The sequence below is a fragment of the Strigops habroptila genome, chromosome 14 (genome assembly GCF_004027225.2).
Source record: "Strigops habroptila isolate Jane chromosome 14, bStrHab1.2.pri, whole genome shotgun sequence".
NCBI lineage: Eukaryota > Metazoa > Chordata > Aves > Psittaciformes > Psittacidae > Strigops > Strigops habroptila.
Window position 1 is genome coordinate 2,742,743 of NC_044290.2, and position 22,090 is coordinate 2,764,832.

At 47.2% G+C, this 22,090-nt stretch overlaps 1 protein-coding gene across 1 annotated transcript; it reads right to left on the bottom strand.

Moving 5' to 3' along the window:
* Positions 1-4,252: 4,252 nt before the first annotated feature.
* Positions 4,253-19,274, bottom strand: SRP68 (signal recognition particle 68). Its single transcript, XM_030506632.1, has 16 exons — positions 19,146-19,274; positions 17,199-17,265; positions 16,210-16,323; positions 15,068-15,263; positions 14,217-14,299; positions 13,884-13,993; positions 13,448-13,530; positions 12,966-13,106; positions 9,434-9,532; positions 9,075-9,139; positions 8,590-8,749; positions 7,825-7,919; positions 7,457-7,586; positions 6,979-7,054; positions 6,042-6,094; positions 4,253-5,589 (listed from the first exon to the last, which is right to left on the bottom strand). The coding sequence occupies exons 1-16, from the start codon at positions 19,255-19,257 to the stop codon at positions 5,362-5,364; spliced, it is 1,812 nt and encodes a 603-aa protein (XP_030362492.1). The 5' UTR covers positions 19,258-19,274; the 3' UTR covers positions 4,253-5,361.
* Between the last annotated feature and the right edge of the window lie 2,816 nt (positions 19,275-22,090).

Genomic DNA, 22,090 nt, shown 5'->3' on the forward strand with positions numbered 1-22,090 from the left:
CACCCTCCAAACCAAATCAAGTCCATGGGAGGGCTCTGTTTGCAACACAGGGTTAGTGGGGTTAGTGAGGGAGGAGACAAATCCCTCCTGGGTGACCCAGGCTGGGAGCAGGGTGGTGACAGCCCCTGCAAACCAGCTCCCAGGCAGGAGGGCAGCACTGGAGCCCCTCTTCAGGGGCAGAGGGTGCAGCACCCAGCAGCTGGGCCAGTGGCTGACGCCCCTCAGCAGCCCCCAGTGTGTTTCAATCAGACATGAATCTCCTGCAAAGCTCCATTTTTGAGCTGCTCTTGCTTGGTTCAGTGGCGAGTTCTCCCGTGGCAGAGGGACCAGAGCAGGATGAATCCATGGGCCACAACTAATTCTGCGCAGCCAGACTTCGCCTGCCCCGACTTAATTTGATGCTCTGAGAAAATTAGATGTTCTCCCACTTGTGTGGAAAAAGGCCAGCACTGAAGGTAATTCAGAGGCTTTGATGCTGCTCTTTAGTCATTCGGGCACCACAGCCACAGCATCACTGCCTGCACTGACCACAGGCTGGGGCTGAGAGTCACTAATCCTCATCACAGCGTGTGAGCCTCAGGCAAGCTGCTGTGTCTGCTCCATGCACAGACACCACCGACCCAGCAAGAGCACAGGACGACTATTTCCAGAGCAGGAATTGTAACTTGAATAACCCCAACACTGCAGGTGCCCAGCAGTGGAGGAGTTTGCCCAAGATCATACTGTGGCAGTACCTATAAGTACACACTAGCATCTGGGTCTGAATTTGATGGCACCTGGAGAACATGAAAGCTGTGCCCAAGGCCACGTGTGCACAACAGACTGAACCCGTAGAAAGTGGTGTTAAACCTCCTCCTCTGAGATATTACTGCTTTTTAGGCCAGAGGTGGGAAGATTTTCAGCCCGGGTTGACAAAGAAGGGCTGGGGATGGAGTGAGAGGATGATGCGGCCGCCTCCCTCCCATGCCAGCCCTGGCACAAGGGAATTTGCGCTTGGGCTTAGCTCTAACCCAAACACTGTAATCCAGGGCTCAGCACAGAGCAAGGCACTAATTGCTCCCTGGTGCAAAGCAAATCCCAGTGCAAACAAAACCACAAGAGTGATAACACTCCAAAAACCAAAGAGTGATGACACTGCGGGTATTTGGGCTGGAAGCTCCAGAGCAAGGACCCCCCAGCTTTGTGCCCACCCACATCCCACCATGACCCACTTCCCCAGGATGGGATTTTTGGAGCAACGGCAGCAGGTACAGACCAGCCGTTCAGGTGAGTGCAGCAGGACAGCGAGGGCCTGGCCGCTCCTCAGACACAAAGCAGCACACCCAGGCCCAGGAGACCTCACCCAAAGGAAGAGGGTCAGGGAGTGGTTGCATTGCACAAACCTGTTCACCCTCGGCAGGGTTTGGGTGAGCCCAGCACCAACCTTTGCTGCAGGTGTGTCCCTCCGACCGGCTCCTGCAGCACAGAGTCGCTCCACAGCAATCCCTCCTTGTGCCAGGGCCCAGGAAGAAGAGGGACTCAAGCTGTGACCCAGGTTTCCAAGCTGGGATGGAGAAGCTGCAGCCCCAGGGAAGCTCAGAGCACAAAGGCTGCTCCAGCCCACTTCTGCTCGGCAGCTTTCAAAATCCTTGTCAGCTTTATATTCATTATATCCTTCCTCTTGGAGCTTCCTATTATACACTGGGGCACTCACCATGCACCTTTCACTTCCTCCCAGATCAGAAAGGGATGCTCTTTGGCTGCAAACCAACCTCCAGATGTTCTTACACTTGAAGAACAAACTAAGGGGCTGACAAGAAATCTGAAGAGGGGCTTTGGACAAGGGCCTGTAGGGACAGGACAAGGGGAATGGCTTTAACCTGCCAGAGGGGAGACTGAGATGAGCTCTGAGGCAGAAGCTCTTCCCTGTGAGGGTGCTGAGGCGCTGGCACAGGGTGCCCAGAGAAGCTGTGGCTGCCCCATCCCTGGCAGTGTTCAAGGCCAGGTTGGACACAGGGGCTTGGAGCAACCTGCTCTAGTGGAAGGTGTCCCTGCCCGTGGCAGGGGGTTGGAACTGGGTGAGCTTTAAGGTCCCTTCCAACCCAAACCAGGCTGTGAGTCTATGACAAGAGCTGTGCAGGAGCACAGACCTCTCTCAGCAGATGCATCCTCTCCCAAAAGCTAGTTCTACTCACTCCCACTGGAGCTGCACAAGGACTCCCCACATCTAAATTCCAGCAGCTGCAGCCCCTTACCTCCAGCACCCACTGGGGATGTGTCTGCCTGAGGCAGCTTGGATCAGACAGATGGTTTTCTCCACTAACACAGTACCTTCAGTTTAAAATACCCCCAATTCCTCAGTTTAAAGGAAACTTTCGTTAACTCAAAGCTCCCAGGCCAGACAGTAACTGTCCTACATGTCACGTCTCATTTCTGTCTTTAAACTGCCCTGTCTCATGCCAACCATTCCTCATGTCCCATTAGTCCCTCAAGAGCCACCCATTGTCACTGGACCCCTCAGAGTGCAAGACCAGAGTGAGCATTGCCCAAAAGCCAGGTCTATCACTGGTGGTGTAGCCAAGGGCCACAATGTACATCTCATTCCTGTTTTAACTGATGCAATGGCACCAGGCTTAGCCTGTAATTAACATTCCAGTGCTAAACTCAAAGGTTCTCCATAGGAAAAGTTGACGGAAAGCAATAATGCCAACAGGAAGCTCCAGCATGATGGTCTGAGGGCAGTCAGGAGGCCTACTTGCCGATTCATTCATGGCAAGAGAGCAAACACTTTACAGCAAACAGTGCGGCCTGATGAAAGACCAGAGCAATAAGGAAGCAGGTTTCCAGCACCATAACCCAGTGCTCTGCATCCCACTCCAGGTGTTCCAGGCACACCAACACCCGGCACTCCAGGGAATCAGTTTGGATGTACCATGACACTCCACTTCCCTGCATTGTTCCCTTCCAACTGCTGTTGTCCAAGCCTCACCTTCGCCATTCCCTGCTCCACTGCAGGGCTAAACGCCACAGAGGGCTTTGGGAGTCTGGTTTTCACCACTCAGGTGACCTCAATAACATCATTTTTCCCCTTTTTCACATTTTAAGACCTTTTCCTGATGCCTCACCAGTGCCTTCCCCATTATTTAAGGCACACGAGCGCTCACAAACCCCAGTCTACTCAATTGCCATTAACATCACATCAAACCAAATAAGCCAAGTTACCTCAGAGTGGTGGATGTCCTTATCTAAGCCCTCAGGCACAGGATCCTCCTCCTGAACTAAGTGGCCATTCTCCAGGGGTTATGTAGCCTCAGGTGATGGTTTGACCTTGGTCTTCTGGATGCTTCAGAGGCAAAGGGTGCTTGGTGTTCCCAGCGCTGCACACCAACTACACACCTCAGAGCTCACGAATAAAACTTTATTGTTTCAAGGTTTCTTATCTGTGCTCAGCTAATCCGTTAGATCTGTCAAAAGCCGTTGGGCACAGAGGGCAGCTGCTCTCAGCTTTCTGTAAGTCACCCATTAGGAAGTGGCTGCAGTACAAGTTTCACTGGAATCAATCTAGGCACCATGTAGATTTGTGGTAGAAAAGCAGAAAGGAGTTTGGTTTGCAAACCAAACAGGGGAACAGCTCTCAAAGTGATCCTGTGATGGAAAAGCTGAAAAGGAGAGAGCAGCTCAGATTCAGGCTCTGCTGGTTACTCCATGACCTTTCCTTGTCTAGAAGGAAACAGGCTTTATGGGGAAGAGAGATCTACCACTCAAAACCGGGCTTTCTAGACATTGGCATCTGATGAATACACAGTCTTCGAAGTTTCTTTCAGCTGTATGCTCTCTCCCTTGTAACCCCCACCCCAGCATCCAGAGGCAAATGGAACTGGCTACAATACCAGAAATTTCCATTTTGTTTCCAAATAAACACAAACAGGAAGTTCCTCCTCCTCCCCTCACCTCTGAGCAGAGTCCTTTTAAAAGCTGCTCTGTACTTTGAGAACTCACAAATCACTTCAGCTTGGAACAAAGCAGCAAACATTGACTAAAATAATGGGAATTGTTCATTCCCCCCATTCATCTGACATGCACCTTGCATGGAAAATTCCCATGACAACAACAATCCCATCATTTAGAACAGTTCTGGTTTCCACCCCTATGAACTCTGGTGCCTAAAATGGAGAAAGAACACAAAGACAACTGGTGCAGAGGAGTTGAGGCAGCTACAACAAACTGCTCTTTCCCCTTCCAGCTACAGAGCGAGTGAAAACCCAACCACTGCTGGTGGAAACTTCCAAATTCTTTATTCAGGAACAGTTCTGCCCATGTGCTGTGGGTTTTTTTCCTGTTTAAATGATCACAATTATGAAATTACCCATTTTGAAAGTGCCTTTCACCAGAGCACCCGGGTGCTTTATAAAAAAAGCTGTGTGGCACGACAGAGAAGATCCATCACTCAAGAACCTTCTGGTCTCTTGTTGCTAATTCCTCATTTCAGGTGTATTTACTGCCTGAGGATGAGGGGAAAAAGCAACAAATGGACTCCAGAAAAAGACCTTCTTGTTTTCGGGCAAGGTTTAGATCAGAGACAAAACAAACATTGAGAGACCCAAGTTCCCATGAAGAGCAAGTAGCTACTTCTAAAGCCACCCATCAGCTGGTTTCCCAGGAAAAGCCTTGCAGGAATAGGTTCTATGCCGTATTTGGGAGGTTAACAAAACGTGTACCAATAAAGGAGGATTCTTTTGGCCCGGAGTACAAATTTAGGTTATACTCCACCAAAACTGGGGTAACCATTAACATCTGGGAAGGTGTTTGCCATCCTTACCCATAAGGAAGCTCTATTTTGTGATTTCTGTTTGATTTTTTTTTAACAATACAGAGACTTCTGGGAGCCAGAAAGAAGTTATCCCCCTTGTCTACTGTTTCACAGCCTTCCTGTAGGCAGCTTCACCTTGCTGGTTTAGTTCTGCACCTACTTTTGCCTCTGGTTCCCCATCACGCCCAGATTTCTAGACCAAAATACCAATTTATAGTGTCAAATAACGGGGCAGAGGGAGGAATCAAATTGTACCTATGCCCTGGTCCATGGTAAGTAGATGTGTCCTGGCCCTGACCAGTCACGAAGCAAGCTCCAGCTTCTCCAAGCAGGATGGAATTTCTCTGTGCTTCAGATTATTTTCAGCTATTGATAGTGTACATGTAAGAGATTGTTTTGTCTTTAATACACTGGGAGAGAATGTAAGTGCACAGACATAGACACAGAACACAGGGAAGAAGATGGTAAAACTTCCCTTTGTTGGTTTCAGGTGCAGACATTTGTGTCCTTAGAACCTCTTGGAGCTTTTCCTTCAATACAGGATAAAACCTCTGTTCCTCAGGGGGTCCTGGTTAACTTTTGAATCCAAAGATGCCCTTTATATATCCAGTGAGGCCACTCTTGGCCTTCTGCTCCACCTTGTCCTCCAGCGGTGGGAAAGCAACGTGATTAAGGGCCAGGTCAAAGAACAAGGGTTTGCATGGAATGGGCTGGAAGCCTGGAGGGAAGTGCACGAGGCTGACTTGCTTGCTGACAAGAGAAGGATCCAGACAGAAAGTCTCAAACCGTTCTGAGAGAGGCTGAAAGAGACCAGTGCAGAAACACAAATCAAACACATGTCAAATCCAAGATGACAAGGGTCAAACAAGCAAAGGGGGTTAAGCAGATACTGAGACAACAGAAGCTGAAGTTCCTTTAGGCCCCTCAAAATGATTCAAACCCCTGTCAAAGCACCACTGCAGGATTTCTGGAAAACCTTCCCACGTGCAGGGTAAAGCTAAATAAAACCAAAAGATGCCACACTAAAAGCTACAAGCAGCTGCCTTGCGCCTACCTAAGGAACCCATTGTGTCACCCACCTTCAGGACTTGCAGAAGGAAAACAAGCCTAATAAAGTCCTTTAAATACACTGTCAATGACCTAACTCCCATCAGCAGGAAATTGCTCGAATTTTAAGAGACACTCAGGTAACAGGTTTAAGTGATGGTCATTAAGGACCCCACTGGAATTTGCCTGAGCTCTCAGCTCTTACCTTGCCATCCTTGACCTGTGATGGTGACTCAGTCTCATGAGCATCATTTGCATCTGGAAGATTGAAGAAAAAGTGGTAAAAATAACAGGGTAGATCCTGGCTTAAAGTAAGACTGTCCCAGCTGTCCCCTAAGCTTAGTATGAGCTTTGCTTTCTGGGATACACAAGACAGCATTTTCAGTAGAACCAACTTGCTTTTTAGACTAAGAGGATCTACAGCCAGCCTAGCTCTCCAGTGATGGAGAGCTGCTCCTCCCCATGGTGTGAGAAGTTCCTGAAAGCACAGACTTTGAGTTAAGCACAAAGCAGATGATGTAAAGACCCTAGTGGGGTCCGTTAAAGTAACATTTAGGCAATAAAAGACAGGACAATCCATTACTTATCTTGGTTGTCCAGCAGCAGGCACAGCAGAAACAACAGCCCAAGAATTACAGTTCACCCATTCCCCAGAGTTCTGTTAACCTTGTGAGCACTGGCACAGAACATCACTGCTCTCCCAGCTGGGCAGAACTGGGATGAGTAAGGCCAACTTCATAGCATTCCAAACTGGTTTGGGTTGGAAGGGACCTTAAAGCTCCTCCAGTTCCAACCCCCTGCCACGGGCAGGGACACCTTCCACTAGAGCAGGTTGCTCCATGCCCCATCCAACCCGGCCTTGTTTGTAGCCTAAAAATGAAACACTAAACAGAGTATTCTGAGGTTGCCAAATCAGGTGCACATCCTCAAGAAGTGTTTTCACATCTCTGGACAGGGAGCAAGATGCCAAATGTCTGGTCACTGCCTGTCTAGCTGCACTACACAATGCTAGAACCACTACAAGTGGGAGGGTAAAAAAACATTTTCTACATAGATCAGAGTGAAGTGGAAAAACATTTGGAACTTCAGAAATTAAATAAGAGGAAGAGATGTTCAAGCTCCAGTATAATTGTGCAACTCACCCAATATAGCTGATGCTTGCAAGGAGTACTTTTCTGCATTGACTTGAGTGATCAGATCCTGAACATCAGGCAGCTCCTAGATCATTAAAGACAATTATTAGAGCGCCTGAAATATACCAGTTTAAGAGTTAGGACAAAGGTAAAATCTGATAAAGCAAGAACTAAGAGATTAAGTCCTGGTGCTGATAAGCCTTCCCAGAAGAGGCAAAGCTACAGCCCTTCAGGCACTACAAAAGTTGTGTAACAGAAAATGCACGGAAGAAGTGGGAAATGGTTATGGAGTTGTGTCAGAAAGCCTGCCTCTCCACCTCATAGAAAGTCTCTACTATAATGAGTCAAGAAGTCACACTTGTATTCCTCTTCTCCCTAAAGATCAGTCTTGAACTGTAATGCCTTGGCACTTAACTGACAATAAATACCAGGACAGAGCTTGTTCATAAACTTCAGCTCCCTCCTACACCCAGGACGGGGAACTTACCTTCAAGCTGTTTGTGTAAGCTCCAGCTCCTGACTGAACTTCACGGGCATATTTCAGCACTCTTTCATACAACACAAGAGCTTCACTCCATTTCTTCACCAGGACATAGGACTGGGCAATGAAGAAACACCTGCAACAATAAAGAGTGGATCCTTGACATGTTTGTTACCCACACCTTCTGCCAACTCAAGTGGTTGGTAACAGGGGATATTGTTAAGTAGCACTGGCCAGTTTCCCCTTAGCATCCAGTTTTCATTTCACAACAGGGCTGAGGAAACTGCATCAGTGTCCTGTACATACAGCCTTAGAATATCAACCTTTGAAGATGTTAATGCCTGCTAAAGAAAGGTTACAGGTTTCTCAGTCACCTGTAAGCCTTGTACACAAGTGTCTTCAATCCAATCTCTTTTTGGAAGTTCTTGTCCTCTTCTAGGCCAGGAAGCTGTGTCAGTTCCACAAGGTTCTGTGCAAAAGAAAGTCAGAGTAACACACACAGGCACTGGTTTCCTCTAGAATCTGCTGGAGTAAGAGAAAGTAGCCCCTTTCAACAAGTCAACAGTACACTCCCATGAAAATAGTTTCCAGTTTTTAATTGTCAGTACTCTAACCTCTTGAGGACACCCACTGAAACTTGTGCAAGTTTGCCCTCAGGACAGATTTCCGGACACAAACAGGAATTAGGACAAAGACTCCTCAGATTTCACATGAAGTAATTCCTTCATAAGGCACTTCCCTTTCCCACTCAGCCACAGGCTCCCACAGAGAAAACTTATGTGAGAAATTGAAAAACTGCTTATGAAGAACAAGTACATTTTCAGTAGTTGTAGCTGCTACTTTCTCTGGCCAGCAGAAACCAAAGGCAGCTACCAGGGTGCTATATAAAACAGTTAGAAAAACTAGTTATAAACTGCATTAGAGTGTACAACCAAGGGCACCCATTCTAGGAGCATGTTCTGCTCACAGGTAGAAGAGGGGTTTTGTGTTTCATGTAGATGTTGAACATCTTCCACTGTAGGTACTCAGCTGCTCTTCAGACTTCATTGGCAGTTCACTGCTCTACTTCCTACAACCACTTCTTGTACCAAAGTTCTCCAGTTAATATGAAGAATTAAGATTTGCTTTCCCAGCGTTACCTGCAGAATGATATCATAAAGCCTGATCAGGTCCTGAGGCCGTGGTGTGCGTTTGCCATCCTCTTCTGACCGCTGCTGCTGCAGCAGGGCCTTCTGCAGAGACTTTGCCATGCTCTCATTGCGCCTGATGGCTGTTGACAGCTTGATGTAAGTCAAATAACTAAAAGATAAAAGATTAAATACCATTAGCAGAGTGTCAGAACTACTCAGACATTGCTCTTTGTTCTGAAAACACTCCTCCCCCCAGTCTAAGCTGAAACTAGTAAGGGAAAAAAACCCCGAACATCTGAAAGGTCAACATGAAAGCCTTAAGTAAAATGTTCTCAGCGCTGCATGAATCAGATCCTTATCCATACAGCCACCCATTGAGATTGAGAGGCCAAGAACAAAAAAAACCCATAAAAGCAAAACCAAACAGAAATAAAACCTTGACATAAAACCATGGCTTCTTCACACTAGAACAGGCAGCAGTGTTTGACTATTACCTGTGTAAGTACTGGATGTTGGACACCTTCCCAGAATCATTTTCCAGAGAGTGCTCCCGCTGCTTCTGCAGAAATTAGGGACAAACAAGTGCACAATTCACTGAAAACATGAGAACCAACTCACGGGTTGGGTAAACCAGGGAGTTATAACAGATTTCCAGACAAAAGAACAAGGGCTTCACATTGCTTTTCACTCTCTCCAGTTCTGAAGAGAATAAAATCAAAGGTATTGACTCTTTTGTGTCTTTTTCTTCAAGGAATCTCAGTCACTTTTACTGTTAAGCAAGCTCAACAGTAACAAATGAGTCCCAAAGAAATGCTGTGTTTTGAAAGCAGAACCGCTGCTGTTTGCTGCTTACCTGGTCTGGTTTCAGCTCTTCCCGGACAGCCTGGATGGCATCTCTACACTCACTGAGCAAAGACTCAAACAAACGCTCCTTTGTCTCTTCATTTTCTGCCTAAGAGCAAAGGAAAGAGAAAACATCCATCAGAAATTACTGTATTTTGCATCCCATGATGCAAGAATTAACTAAGATTAAACAAAGTTTCTCCCAAATTATGGCTTCAAGATCCATGGACAGCTTGAACCCCAATCTGTACCTGTCTGCAGTATGTTCTAGGGGGGCAAATCGTGGGGAACATGGTCAGTGCTGAGAATTCAGCAGCTCTGAAGGCCCATCACACACAGCTCTGATCACCTCATCCCTGCAGCAGCTGGGGCTGGACTGCACTGTGGGAAAGGCCCAGCACCACAAGAGCAGCTGAACATTACTGAACTGGCAAACTACCAATGCAGACTGCTCTTGTTATGCTGATTTCACCTCTCATGTGGTAACAACATGGAGATGATTATCTTTTCTACACTCCCACTCTAGTAATGCTCAGTAATTTGCTTGTTTGAAGCATTTTTTTAAGTAAGCCTGTGGTTTATAGCAGGAGTGACCCAGAGCTTTTCTGCTGTCACCACAAGTTCTGTCAAAAAATGAAGCTGCTTTTGGCCTTCTGCCCCATAGCCAAAACTGGAAAACAACTTCTAAAAAACAAGTTGAAGCCTGAGCCCTGCCTAATGGACTAGTATATCATGTACATAATTAAACAGTGCACCCGAACCCAAACTCCACTTCCATCCAAGTGGCTGAGAAGGTAATCATATGGGGATCACAAGGCTCTTACTGATTCATAGAATGGTTTGGGTTGGAAAGGACCTTAACATCATCCAGTTCCAACCCCCTGCCATGGGCAGGGACGCCTCACACTAGACCATGTCACCCAAGACTCTGTCCCACCTGGCCTTGAACACTGCCAGGGATGGGGCATTCACCACTTCTTCAGGCAACCCATTCCAGTGCCTCACCACCCTCACCATAAAGAACTTCTTCCTTATATCTAACCTGAACTTCCCCTGGTTTAGTTTAGTAAGAGGAAACTGCCCAGAAACAAACCTCAACCTTAAGCAATCAAAGGAGGGATTAAAGCATATCTGCATTGTGTTAAATCACTTCCACATCATGTAACAGTGTAAGATAAAGTTTGTTGCAATCAATTTGCAATTGTCCAAATGAAGAAAAAGCTGCCTAAACCCACACTAACTTGTTTATCTTCCACAGAGCTCTGCAGTCTCTGCCTCTTCTCAGGTTTTCGAAGCCATTAAGGAATGCTAATTTTACTCCCTCACAAAGCCTCAGGTATCTTGACCTGAGATGAAGGCTTTTTTTTGGCAAGATTTGCTGGCAGTTTTAAGGTGGGACTGACTCCTGCGAATAAGCAAGGACGAGTCTGACAGCATTCTCAACCTCACCCAGAGCAGCACAGCAATTGCGCTGTACAAAAATGAAAACAGAGCTGGATCATCAGTCAAACACAAACAGGGAAAGGGCTGGGAAAGGGCTGGGCCATGCAGTGAAACAAAGGCTTTCCTTTCTAAGCAAAAACTCCCAAGGTTGAGCTGATTCTATGCAAAAATACACCTATGTTCTGATTTGGGAGATAGCAGATCATAAAATTGAGATACAAGTGCTGTGGGCTGGTGATTCAAGTGTCCTGATAGAACAGCAGAGGTTCTTCTTAAAGGGGTCAAGGGAACTGATCTCACTGAACCCACTGTTCAAAGCCTAGTGGTGCTCACTTCCAACTTCTCCTTTGTTCTAAGGCTTTGTGGATCATTTCTGAATGTTACTACGACCCATTTTACTACAGTCCTGGTTAACAGAGAGATGCCCACAGAATCTTCGAGGCAATACCAGACAGGAGCACACTTCCATCACTCTGCCCGTTAGCTTTCTCCCTTCTTCCTTGGGGGAGTCCATGGGCCCTGGAAGTCATGCCCTCAATTCTACAAAAGGGCTGACATAAGTAATTTTAAATGTGGATTCATATTTCAGTTTGGCTTATTTGTTCTGTTTCTGTTACCAATACACTGAAGGCAGTGGTATAACTGCACTGAGAATCTGCATTTTTAGCCAGAACACCCATTTGTGTTTGCTCCTAATCAAACCCTGAGCAGCGCTGCTGTTATGTTAAGGTTTCGACTTAGTGAAGACCAGCAGAAGGTGCCAAGGATCCCAGGAACCACAGTGCATTTAGCTACGGCTGGGCTGCCCATCACAGCTGACACCACTGCTTTCAAAAAGCCAAGTTTTATCCCTCTAGGAATGTAAATACTGCTGCTGCCTGCCCAGCTCTCACCATTGCTGCATGTGATCTGGTTCCACAGAACTCCTGTGTTTAATCAGAGCCTCCAAAGAACACAAAGCAAGAAGAAAACAAATTCAGATCACTGTTCTGCCACAGCTTTATGGAACAAAGAGGGCAGCTAAACTGAAAAGTTCCAACTGCTAGCCTGGCAGGATGGAAATTTAACAGGGGACACTGAAGTCTAAGCTGCACTTCCACCTGCTGGTCACGCCAATGTACTACCTACCAAAAATACAAACATAGCACCTTCCAGTTCAGAACACTGGGACAAGAGTGGTCAACATCAATGTTTCCTCCTCAGCCATAACCAGTTTATCCTACTCACACCATCCTCCCAACGCTGTCTCTGGCTCTTGGCCACTGGCCTTATTCCTCTGCAGGGCTTTCATTCTACTATTAAATTTCTCTTTATTGTCATCATTCTCCTGGTTATAAATGGGTTTTGATGCTGAAAAAAGCCCATTTTTAGTGGTAACAATTGTTACCAAAGATCCATTCATTACCTGTATGCAGCCACTAGGAAAGCAAAAATCATCGTCAGGGCACCATTTCCAAGGTAAAAAGCCCCATGTAGAAAATTTGGCTGCAATACTGAAGACACACATAGTATGTGCCACTGCAAGTGCTCCAGAGCTGTTACATTTGAGGATGATTCACATCCTGACACTCAGTAACCCTCTTCTTGCTTTGAAGGATTTGTGTAAGTCAAGAAGAGAATGCTGTAAATCTCACAGCACCTGCTTCACCTGGCAAATTGCTTTTGGTGCTGAAAAACCATGATCCATACACAACTCCTGAGTCCTCTGAAGTTGGAGCATTTCAGCGAGACACCTAGAGAAATTAGAACAGTAACTCCAAACCCAGTTACTCTGAAAACTGGAACCTTCATATCCAAGTGACTTACAAACAATAATGGTTATCACTTGCAAGGCAGCACTTCCAGGCAGCACAGTGTTCAGAAGAGCAGTAATGCTCAAAACAGATCTCTCAGACTACTACTACTAGTAGATTGTGGGTGCTATTCCCAACTGAGACTTCAGCTTTGAGTTACAGTCAATATTCCCACTTCTAGCCTCCAACCCCAAGTTTGAGGAAAGATTACTGGAAAGCTTTAAGTCCAGGTATCATGTATTATCTTGCACACTGAAAGAAAGAGGATGGTCAGAACACCAGCACTGGAGATGGCTTCTGGGTTACCTGAGCAATTGCTGCTTCGTTGTCAGCCAGCCCCAGCAAGAAGATCCTCACTTTGTCTATCTTCACTGGGACAGTTCTTCCTCTCCACTCCACCTCACTCATCGTGGCTGCTTGCTTTGCTCGAGTCTGGGTAATCAGCGCCTGTACAGAATGAACTGAATTTAGGAGCTTGAAGTTTAAGGTATCGAAAATCCAACCTCTCAAATTCATACTACACTTGACTATTTTGAAATTATAGAATAAGTCCTAGAATGGTTTGGGTTGGAAGAGACCTTGAAGATCATTTGGTTCCAACCCCCTGCCATGGGCAGGGACACCTTCCACTAGAGCAGGTTGCTCCAAGGAAAAAGTGTGGTTTCCCATAAAGCCCAGGCTTTGCTTGCTCTCCTCTCATGTGTTTTGGCTCTTGAATGACGTGCTGCAGCAATACTTACACTCAACAGAGTGATAATGTTTCAACTTGAAGCATGCAAATAAGTTACCTCCAGTTTTTCGGCAAGAAGGCCTTCTGTGCCACCAGACCTCAGTCTCATCTGCATTAACTCATTCATGGCAGACTGGTCACCTGAGAGAATTAACAAACCAACATCTGAGTTCACCAATTGTTTTAATATAGAAATGCTCAATAGATTTTATACTGGCAATCTGGGGACAAAGGGGATAAATTTGCAATTTCATTCTGACTTTATAAGCAAACTCCTGCAAACTGGTGTTTTGTCCTTTTACACAAAACCACATGCTGCAAAATAAGTACATTTCTCCACTGCTGAACTGACCCAGAATGTGTGCAGAATCTGCCCAAAATATTATGGACTCACTGCACTGTCATTTAGATTGGTATTCAACTACCAAGTCACTATTCCTTTCCCATGAACAAGCCCTGCTCTGTGTTGGAGATGAGGTACCCCCTTTCCTTACCAATGTTATAGGCACAGTAGCGAATGTTTGGCGAGATCTCCTCCACACGCTGGTTGTACAGCACAGCTTGCTCCTCTGTGAAAGCATTGGCCAGTTTCTCATATATGGTCCTACAGCAGAGGATAAATATTAACACTGCAGAATGTGTCATTTGTGAGATGCTATCTTAAGGGAAGAGTTTATGTCTCTACTCTGGAGGATGCTATTTCTTTAGTAGTACCTCGCTGTTATGTGCAAGCAACTCGCAGAGTTGCTGTACGTACAGTACATAAACTTAGGAGACTGGTCCAATACTATTTACTAAATGAAGTTGGTGAAGTGGGAGGAACTCACTTGCATTTGTTGAAAGCCTCCATTGCTGCCTTCCACTCCTGGTGTTCAAAACGAAGCATCCCTGTGAGGTAAGCCATGTATGCCTGCAGACAGCACAAGGACAAGTTAACCTCCCCCAGACTGACAGCCTAGTTTGTACAACCTGGAGTATGAGGGCTGCTGCGATGCCTACAGTCAGTGACTAAGGCCTGTCCTTTTCATCTGGTCTTCCCACAGAACACAACAGATCTGGATTATGGGTTACCACCTACCCACCTTCCTTTCTTTTAACTGACACTGCTACATTTCTAAGGAGATGAAAGCAAAGATGCTTCTGGCTTGCCAGGCAACTACCATGGCACACTGATATCAAAGAACTTTTGGGGTTTTGTGCTTCCTGTGTGCCAGGAACTGAAGCCACAAGTCTTGTGTCCTAGGTGGCTACTTTAAGGCGTTTAACGAATAAATCACTCAATAAATAAGCATAGTTTCTTAGGCTGTGTTGCACCATCTTAAGCCTCTCTCAATTCTTTTTACTTTTAAAAGCTTCAAAGCAAGGACAATCATTTGATATAATGAACTTATAAACACCAGGTCCTCATCCTGGCTGGTGCCACTGGTTATTTCTGCAATTCCAGCAGCTTCATTAACATAAGTCCAAGCTATTCAAAGGGAGACATTACCCAGTTTGAGAATGAGTCAATCTGGACTACCTACTGCTAGATGAGAATCACAGAATGGTTACGGACGGAAAAGACCTTAAGATCATTTATTTCCAACCCCCCTGCCATGGGCATAATCTCTTCACCCAAAATCCAAAGGGTTCTTGTTCAGCTTTTGCTGTGAAAGAAGATGCAAGGATCAGTGGTTACCTGCGCTTCCAGCTTTGTCTTGGCATCCACTCGGTTACTTTCACAGAGCCTCTCCAGCTCCTCAGCGTGTTTCACAGCTTTGCGCAGGCGAGACAGCAAGTGGAACCGCTTGCGGGGCTCCGTGTTTGCTTCCTGTTTCAGCTGCATGGCATAACTCCAGGCTCTCTCTGCATCCATCAGGATCAACAGCAAATACCTGCAGAGGAAGTTGAATGACAAAATAATGCCGTTGAAACGGGTATCACTGCATCACATCTGCAAAGTTTGGTAGAAAAAGTTCAGCTTGGTTAATAAAAGGTAGATGTTTTTATGTCTTAGCATCCTAAGCACACAAAGTTCTGTTATTCCTCACTAGTTTCTACTCTATTTCTCCCTGCAGAAATGTAATTACCCAACTGAGGAAGAGAATTTGATGTGATTCTGTAGCACCACAGACATTACTAAAGGATTGATGATTTTAGGTTGCTCTTCAAACTGGTTCAGTATGTGTAAACACACTTGCTCTCCCCCTAGCTAACGCTATAATGCATCTGGCTTCTTAACAACACAGGTGAAGACAGCATCCTGCTCTCTCTTCCCTACAGGAAAAGGTAAAACAGACATTTCAAGTGCTTCTAAAAGGTGGGAAATGAGCCCAAGATCCTGTCTGCTCCCCACATATTTTCTCAGAGAAGCATTTTGCCAGATTTGGAAAATCTAAAGTAAAACTTGCACTATTTCTATTCAAAGGGGATGATGTCTCCAACCACACCCTCACTGGCTGCCCCGTTTATGTTCTCAGCATCCACATGGCCACCCTGCAACACATCTGAAGCAGCATTTCTTCTGCTGTATCAAAGTGATTTACTGATTATGAAAATAACCCATTTTAGCAACTACGAGGGATGAGAAGGAACTGGCTGCTGCTGCTCCCTCTTCTCCCACTTGTTCACATGATGAAGCAGGATCCCAGCAGTGCCTCTCCCCCCCACACTGCAGCCTGAACTTTCATCTTTATTAATATCAACAACAGCCATCTCTGAAAAGAAACCTTTCTGAGTACACTGTAGAGAACAGTTTTCCACCATACCCACATGAAAAGGAATTACTGAAAAGAAACTGTTCACTGATGCAATGAGGGCTCAATTCCATCCAGCCTGTACCTGTTGTCTGAGAGAATCTCTTCAGTTACTTTCTTCCCAGTGAACTTGTGCCTGTTTCCCATCTTGAAGTTGAGAGTTTTCCGGAGCCGCCTCAGCCTACGGGAGCAGTAACCCCTAAAGAAAAGGCAACCAAGTCAGTTTGGCCAAAGGACAACGCGGTTTCTGTTTAATGCTCTCTCCAACTGGGAAAAAAAAAGGACTAAAGGCTGTGACAGGCAACATTTTAACAACTAAGAACTCCATATGACATACAGTAAGAAGTAGTTCAGAAACTACCTGTAAACCAGTGGTTAATAGAATCCCAGCCTGGTTTGGGTTGGAAGGGACCTTAAAGCTCATCCAGTTCCAACCCCCTGCCACGGGCAGGGACACCTTCCACTAGAGCAGGTTGCTCCAAGCCCCTGTGTCCAACCTGGCCTTGAACACTGCCAGGGATGGGGCAGCCACAGCTTCTCTGGGAAAAGTCTGCGCCAGCGCCTCAGCACCCTCACAGGGAAGAGCTTCTGCCTCAGAGCTCATCTCAATCTCCCCTCTGGCAGGTTAAAGCCATTCCCCTTGTCCTGTCCCTACAGGCCCTTGTCCAAAGCCCCTCTCCAGGTTTCTCGTCAGCCCTCTCAGAATAGAACACAACAAAGGTAAGACATGTAATAATTCCTGATCTTACAAAAATCAGAATGATGTTCTCCTTACTGCCTATTTGCTTTATGTATGTTTATTGAACACACACTTCTGGAAGACTGCAGTGGTTATGAGTGAGCTGTTAAGAAACAAGCTTTTAAAAGCAATTGAAAAGTAAGAGCCAGTCTGTAACCTCCTACGTGAAACGGTCACAGCACAGAACATCTCATGTAAAATCAAACATGCTACTTCACATGAAGCAGCCTGTGAAGGGTATTTATGTGGTGGATCATTTTTGTGGCCTGCTACATTCTAAATGAAGCAAGCCAAGTCCCACTGGTAGCTCCAAGCCACCCACACTCTTTACCTACCTGTACCTCTGGAAGTCTCCATGTCGTAAACCGTGCTGCTGCTGAGACTCCTTCACGATCTGCAGGACTGGGACTTGTGTTAAGGCAGATTGACAGCACAGTCTGCTACCAGCTCTTCATTCCACCCCAAACACAAAGGAAGGGAACTCTAGAGGAGCAGAGGGGCACCCAAAAACCTCCTAAAAAAGCTGAGTTGAGACAACTGATGGTCCCAGAAGACCTCATGGCTCCACTGCCTACTTCAGAGCTTTATGACTGTCACCAAGGCCAGGACTAAGAGACACCACAAGCAGCTCCTCTCACAGACAACCACCAGAGTCCTGCTGTTTCCAGAGCTGCTTTCAGCACAATAAGCTCTGCCAACAGACACATCCAGGTCAACGTAACCCCCTACCCTGCACTACACCCCCTCCAGTCACACCTGTGATAGTTTGGTTGGCAAAGCTGAGAGAGCAGCTTTCCTGCCCTTAAACATCCCATTTCTCAGGAAAAACAGGATCACTGCTGCCTCCTGACACAGCTCCCACAAACTGCTTTCTGAATACAGAGAACCTCAAACAAAGAGCTGTTGGGGGAACTTGTTTTCTATGGATTTTTCCAACACATTTCCAGTCTGACTGCATATTCCTGTAAGAAGTACTCCATGACAGAATGCACTGGCCTGTGACTCCATGATTTCATCCACTCTCTTCATTCTTTAGCATATTTGCTTACTTCTGTGCATCCCGCACTTACTTTATTCACTAAAACTATGATTCTCACCATCAGCCCCTTCACACATCTGTGGTTCTTACACTACCACAGAAAATCATGCTGTGTTCTAGTTAATCTGCTGCTGTTACTCAGTTTACAAAGCAGATTGTTTCGTGAACTAAAATCTCCACCACAAACAAGAAATCTCTGTGCTTGATGTATCTGTATCACAAAATTCCCTTTTAAGCTTCAAAAAGAACTCCACAAAACCAAAGCCAGACTATACAATGGCCCATCAAAAGCAAGTTACTACACCTGGAGAAAAAGAAACTACCAGACTTCTAAAGGTTAAAATGGCAGATGTGTATCAAAGTGTTTTCTCAGAATTACACCTAAAAGAAAGTCTCTTTAGCTGAAGTATTAAAACCCTGCATCAAGTTATTACTTAGTTTGTATTTGTAGGACAAACAAGTCAAACCACGATGTCTCCACAGCATTCCTTGTCTTTGCTGTCTACCTGGGATTTTTCTCAGCCTATATTTTATCCTGTGCAGTTACCCACTGAGTTCATACCCCTTGTATTATTTACCTTATCATTAACTGAGGTATTCCCAACGTTACTAGGGCAATTACTTATAGCTGCACCTTACTCAACAGTTACTGACTTTACACCACCTGCCCTGCGCTAAATGGAAACTCCAACCTTAACCAAACGTGGGTTTCCCTCTCACGCAAAGAGAAACTCAGCTCTACCAGAGGCCTGCACCTGGACTAGTTTCAAGAGAGTTTCATGCACAGGAACACCACGAGCTCCATGTGCCACATCGGACTTGAGAGGTGCTGCACGTGGAGGAGCTGGTTTCCCACCTCAGCGTTATCTGTTAAGATTTTACGCACTATTGCCCACCCCAAGCACTACTATCACCAGCTCTTCTCTCCACCCGCAGGCGCAGAGCTCAGCTCTGAAGGCCGTCACGCCTTCGGAAGGAGAAGCTGCAAAGGTACCGAACCCACAGCTCCGAGACGCGAACCTGACTCCCTCGTACCCCTGCACGCCTGGGCCCCGCACAGGGGCCAGGAACCTCCGCCGCCCACCCGGGGCCGTCCCGCGGGGAAGCGGCACCGGCCGTGACCGCCCGCGGCCTGCGAGCCCCCGCGCTCCACACAGCGGCCGCCACGTCGCCCCGCCGCGCACGGGGCCGGGCCCGCCGCGCCCCCCACGCCCCGCCCCGCCCCGGCCGCGGCACAGGATGCTCTCCAGGCCCAGGCTGTCGCCGAGGCCCCCGGCCTGCGGCCCCGCCGGCCGCTCGTTCTCCTTGTTCTCCTCCGCGCCGCCGCCGCGGGAGCCCTGCCGCTCCGCCGCCATCTTGTGCCCGCGCCAACGCCGCCGCCGCGCTGCATCATGGGCCGGGCCAGGAGAGGCCATGGCTAGCGCGGCCGGCGCGGGGGCCGATGGGATAGCGGAGGAGCGGGGATGCGGCGGTCGGTCCCGCCGGGAAGCGCGGGTGGCGCAGGGTCCGCACACATCCCCCCGGATCGGGCCCTCCCGCCCTTGCCCCCCTCACCCACCGCCGGGGCTGACACCCCTCCCCAGCCCTGCCCCCTCTCTGCCGCTCACCTCCCATGCCTGCCCACCTCAGTCACCCCACGGCTGAGCCCCCCCGGGTCATCCCCACATCATCTCCCAGGATCAGCCTGATCCTGGTCCCCCACCCCACAAACCATCCACCAGGATCGGCTCCCCCATTCCTGCCCCCCCTCACCCACGCAGGGCTGATTCCCCATGTATCCCTGCTGTGAGAAACTATGGACTAGGATATTGTTTATTAAGATTTATGTTAAGCTCAATGTAAAGGTTAGGCAACAAAAGATGTGAAATCGCTTATGCGAACAGCTACCAGACACCGCTTGTATAAGATAAGATAACCACAATCGCGAGATAACCGCCAGACTTCCAGGAACCGACAGAAACAGGACAAACAACCCCATATAAGGACATATGAATGAGGGGTCAACTATGGGACAAAGGAGGAAGACTTCTTACTTCGGCCTCAACGACCACCAGGAGGCAGAAAACGACCCCCTAACAACAACTGAAGCATGCGCAGAGTACCTCCACTACTTCATGAACACGGAAGTAAAGATGTATAAAAAGGGACTGTTTGAACTGCTCAGCACGGCAGTGGCGGAGCACAGACTCCCCTGTCGTCCAGCGCTGTTTTTGCTCATATTCTACTTGCTATAATTAATAAAATTTTAATTGGATTATGATCCGTTGTGGTCACAATTTATGACAATTTCTGGTGCCGTGACTCGGATAAGGAACGGTGGGCTTTGGTCCTCCGGGGAGGCGCCCCGCGACATTTCGCGGCCCCGCGACCAACAGCTCACTCCAACCTTACCGACGAACCTAAATTCTAGGATATTGAGCAAAAAAAGACCGGTAAAATCCCATAAATTCTGTGCACGGGAGTCCGGACGAAGACGCAGGACGCGTAAGTATATTGCGAAGTTGTTCGCGGGTTCGCCGTTCGGGCGGGATTGGGTTTCCTGGATTATAACGAACGAGAGGTTCGATATACTGAACCAAGCGAGTGTGGGCCCTTTAGTACTGCGTTTCCTACCTCCCGCGAGGGACTGGGCCAGGAACAAGGGGAGCGAGTGAGTGTGTGTCTGTGGATAATCCAGAAGATGGGGGCGAAGGGCAGCAAGCCTTCGACTCCCATGGGGAGGGTACACACTGTACCTAAGAATACCCCTCTGGCATATATCTTAGACAATTGGAGATATTTCCCTGGAACCCTAGGGAAAGATAAGCAAAAAATGATAGAATATTGTACTAAGATATGGGGAGGGAAGAAGATTTCTAAAAATGTCTTTTGGCCAGTCTATGGGTCAGAAGAAGATTGGGTAAGACAGCAATTAAACCTCTGGGTTAATAATAAAAAACCTCTTAACCCGGAGGAGAGTCAATATGCGGAAGTGTGGCTAGAAAGACCGGGAGCTAGACTCTACCCGCTGAATGAAATAAAAACTAAACAAAAGAAAAAGAAGGAAGAGTTAGATGAAACCCTTCTAACCCCCCCTCCTTACATTCCTCCTCCTGCTCCCGCAGAAGTCCCCAGAGCGCCCACTCCCCCACCAGAATCGGAACAAGGGTCTCCCCCTCTTCCTAGACGCGTAACTAGAAGTCAAAAAGGGGCAGCTCAGATGTACCCCCTAAGGGAAATACCCATGGGGGGACCTCAACCTGTGATCGGATATATTTCCGTACCCCTAAACTCGGCTGACCTACGAGATTTTAAAAGAACCGAGATGGGAAACTTAATTGAGGACCCACTGGGAGTGGCAGAAAGATTAAATCAATTTTTGGGACCAAACCTTTATACTTGGGATGAGATGCAATCTATCCTTGGTCAATTATTTACTACCGAGGAAAGAGATATGATTAGACGAGCAGGAATGAGACTATGGGATGCTCAACATGCCCAGGGACCCCAAGCAGATATTAAATGGCCACTTCAAAGACCTAATTGGGATAATCAGGATCCGGTGCATAGAACTCATATGCAGGACCTGAGAACTATAGTAATTCAGGATAAAGTGCAGAAGGGAAGTACTGACCGTGTCTTGCTTTGCCCCATTAGTTAAAGCTGCAAAGTGGGAAGCCTATATAAACAGGCAGAAAGCCCGAAACAGCTGTTCTCCTGAAGAATTCCCTTGCTGCCGAGAAGATGGTACACCCCGTGGCTCGAAGCAACCGAGTCGACGGGCGAGGCAGAAGAGGAACAAACTGTGGAGAAAAGAACCAGAACAATGGGACGCAAAAGCAGCAATGGCCGAACTTCCCCAGGACTGGTAAAAATATATTTAAATTGGCAAAATTGACAGACACCCTTTTTCCTGGTATACCGTTAGTTGTGCCAGTGGAACCCAAACAACGACAACATAGCCCCCATGGGAAGGGGCTACGATGCCTTTGTGTGATCTTGATTTTAGGGCTTGTCATCATAGGACAGGCAGAATCAGAAAGCCACCCCCACCAACCATTTAAATGGTCCCTCTTTCGATTTGAGGATCAACAAGTTATTGCAACTCAAATAACATCAGGAGCGCCAAGTTTTAATGCCTCTCTGTGTCAGCTGGTCCCGAGAGACCGGTGCTGGGAATATCTAGGATTTTATATGTGTCCCAGCTCA

Bases quoted from the DNA above. Each gene is read 5' to 3' on its own strand.
- SRP68 (XM_030506632.1), bottom strand. From the start codon at position 19,257: ATGGCGGCGGAGCGGCAGGGCTCCCGCGGCGGCGGCGCGGAGGAGAAC. The intron at 9,140-9,433 runs GTAAGCAGCAAA...TAATTTCTGCAG, and splicing joins AAGAGCTGAAACCAGACCAG to AAGCAGCGGGAGCACTCTCT. The intron at 6,095-6,978 runs GTGAGTTGCACA...TCAATCTTCCAG, and splicing joins GCAAGCATCAGCTATATTGG to ATGCAAATGATGCTCATGAG.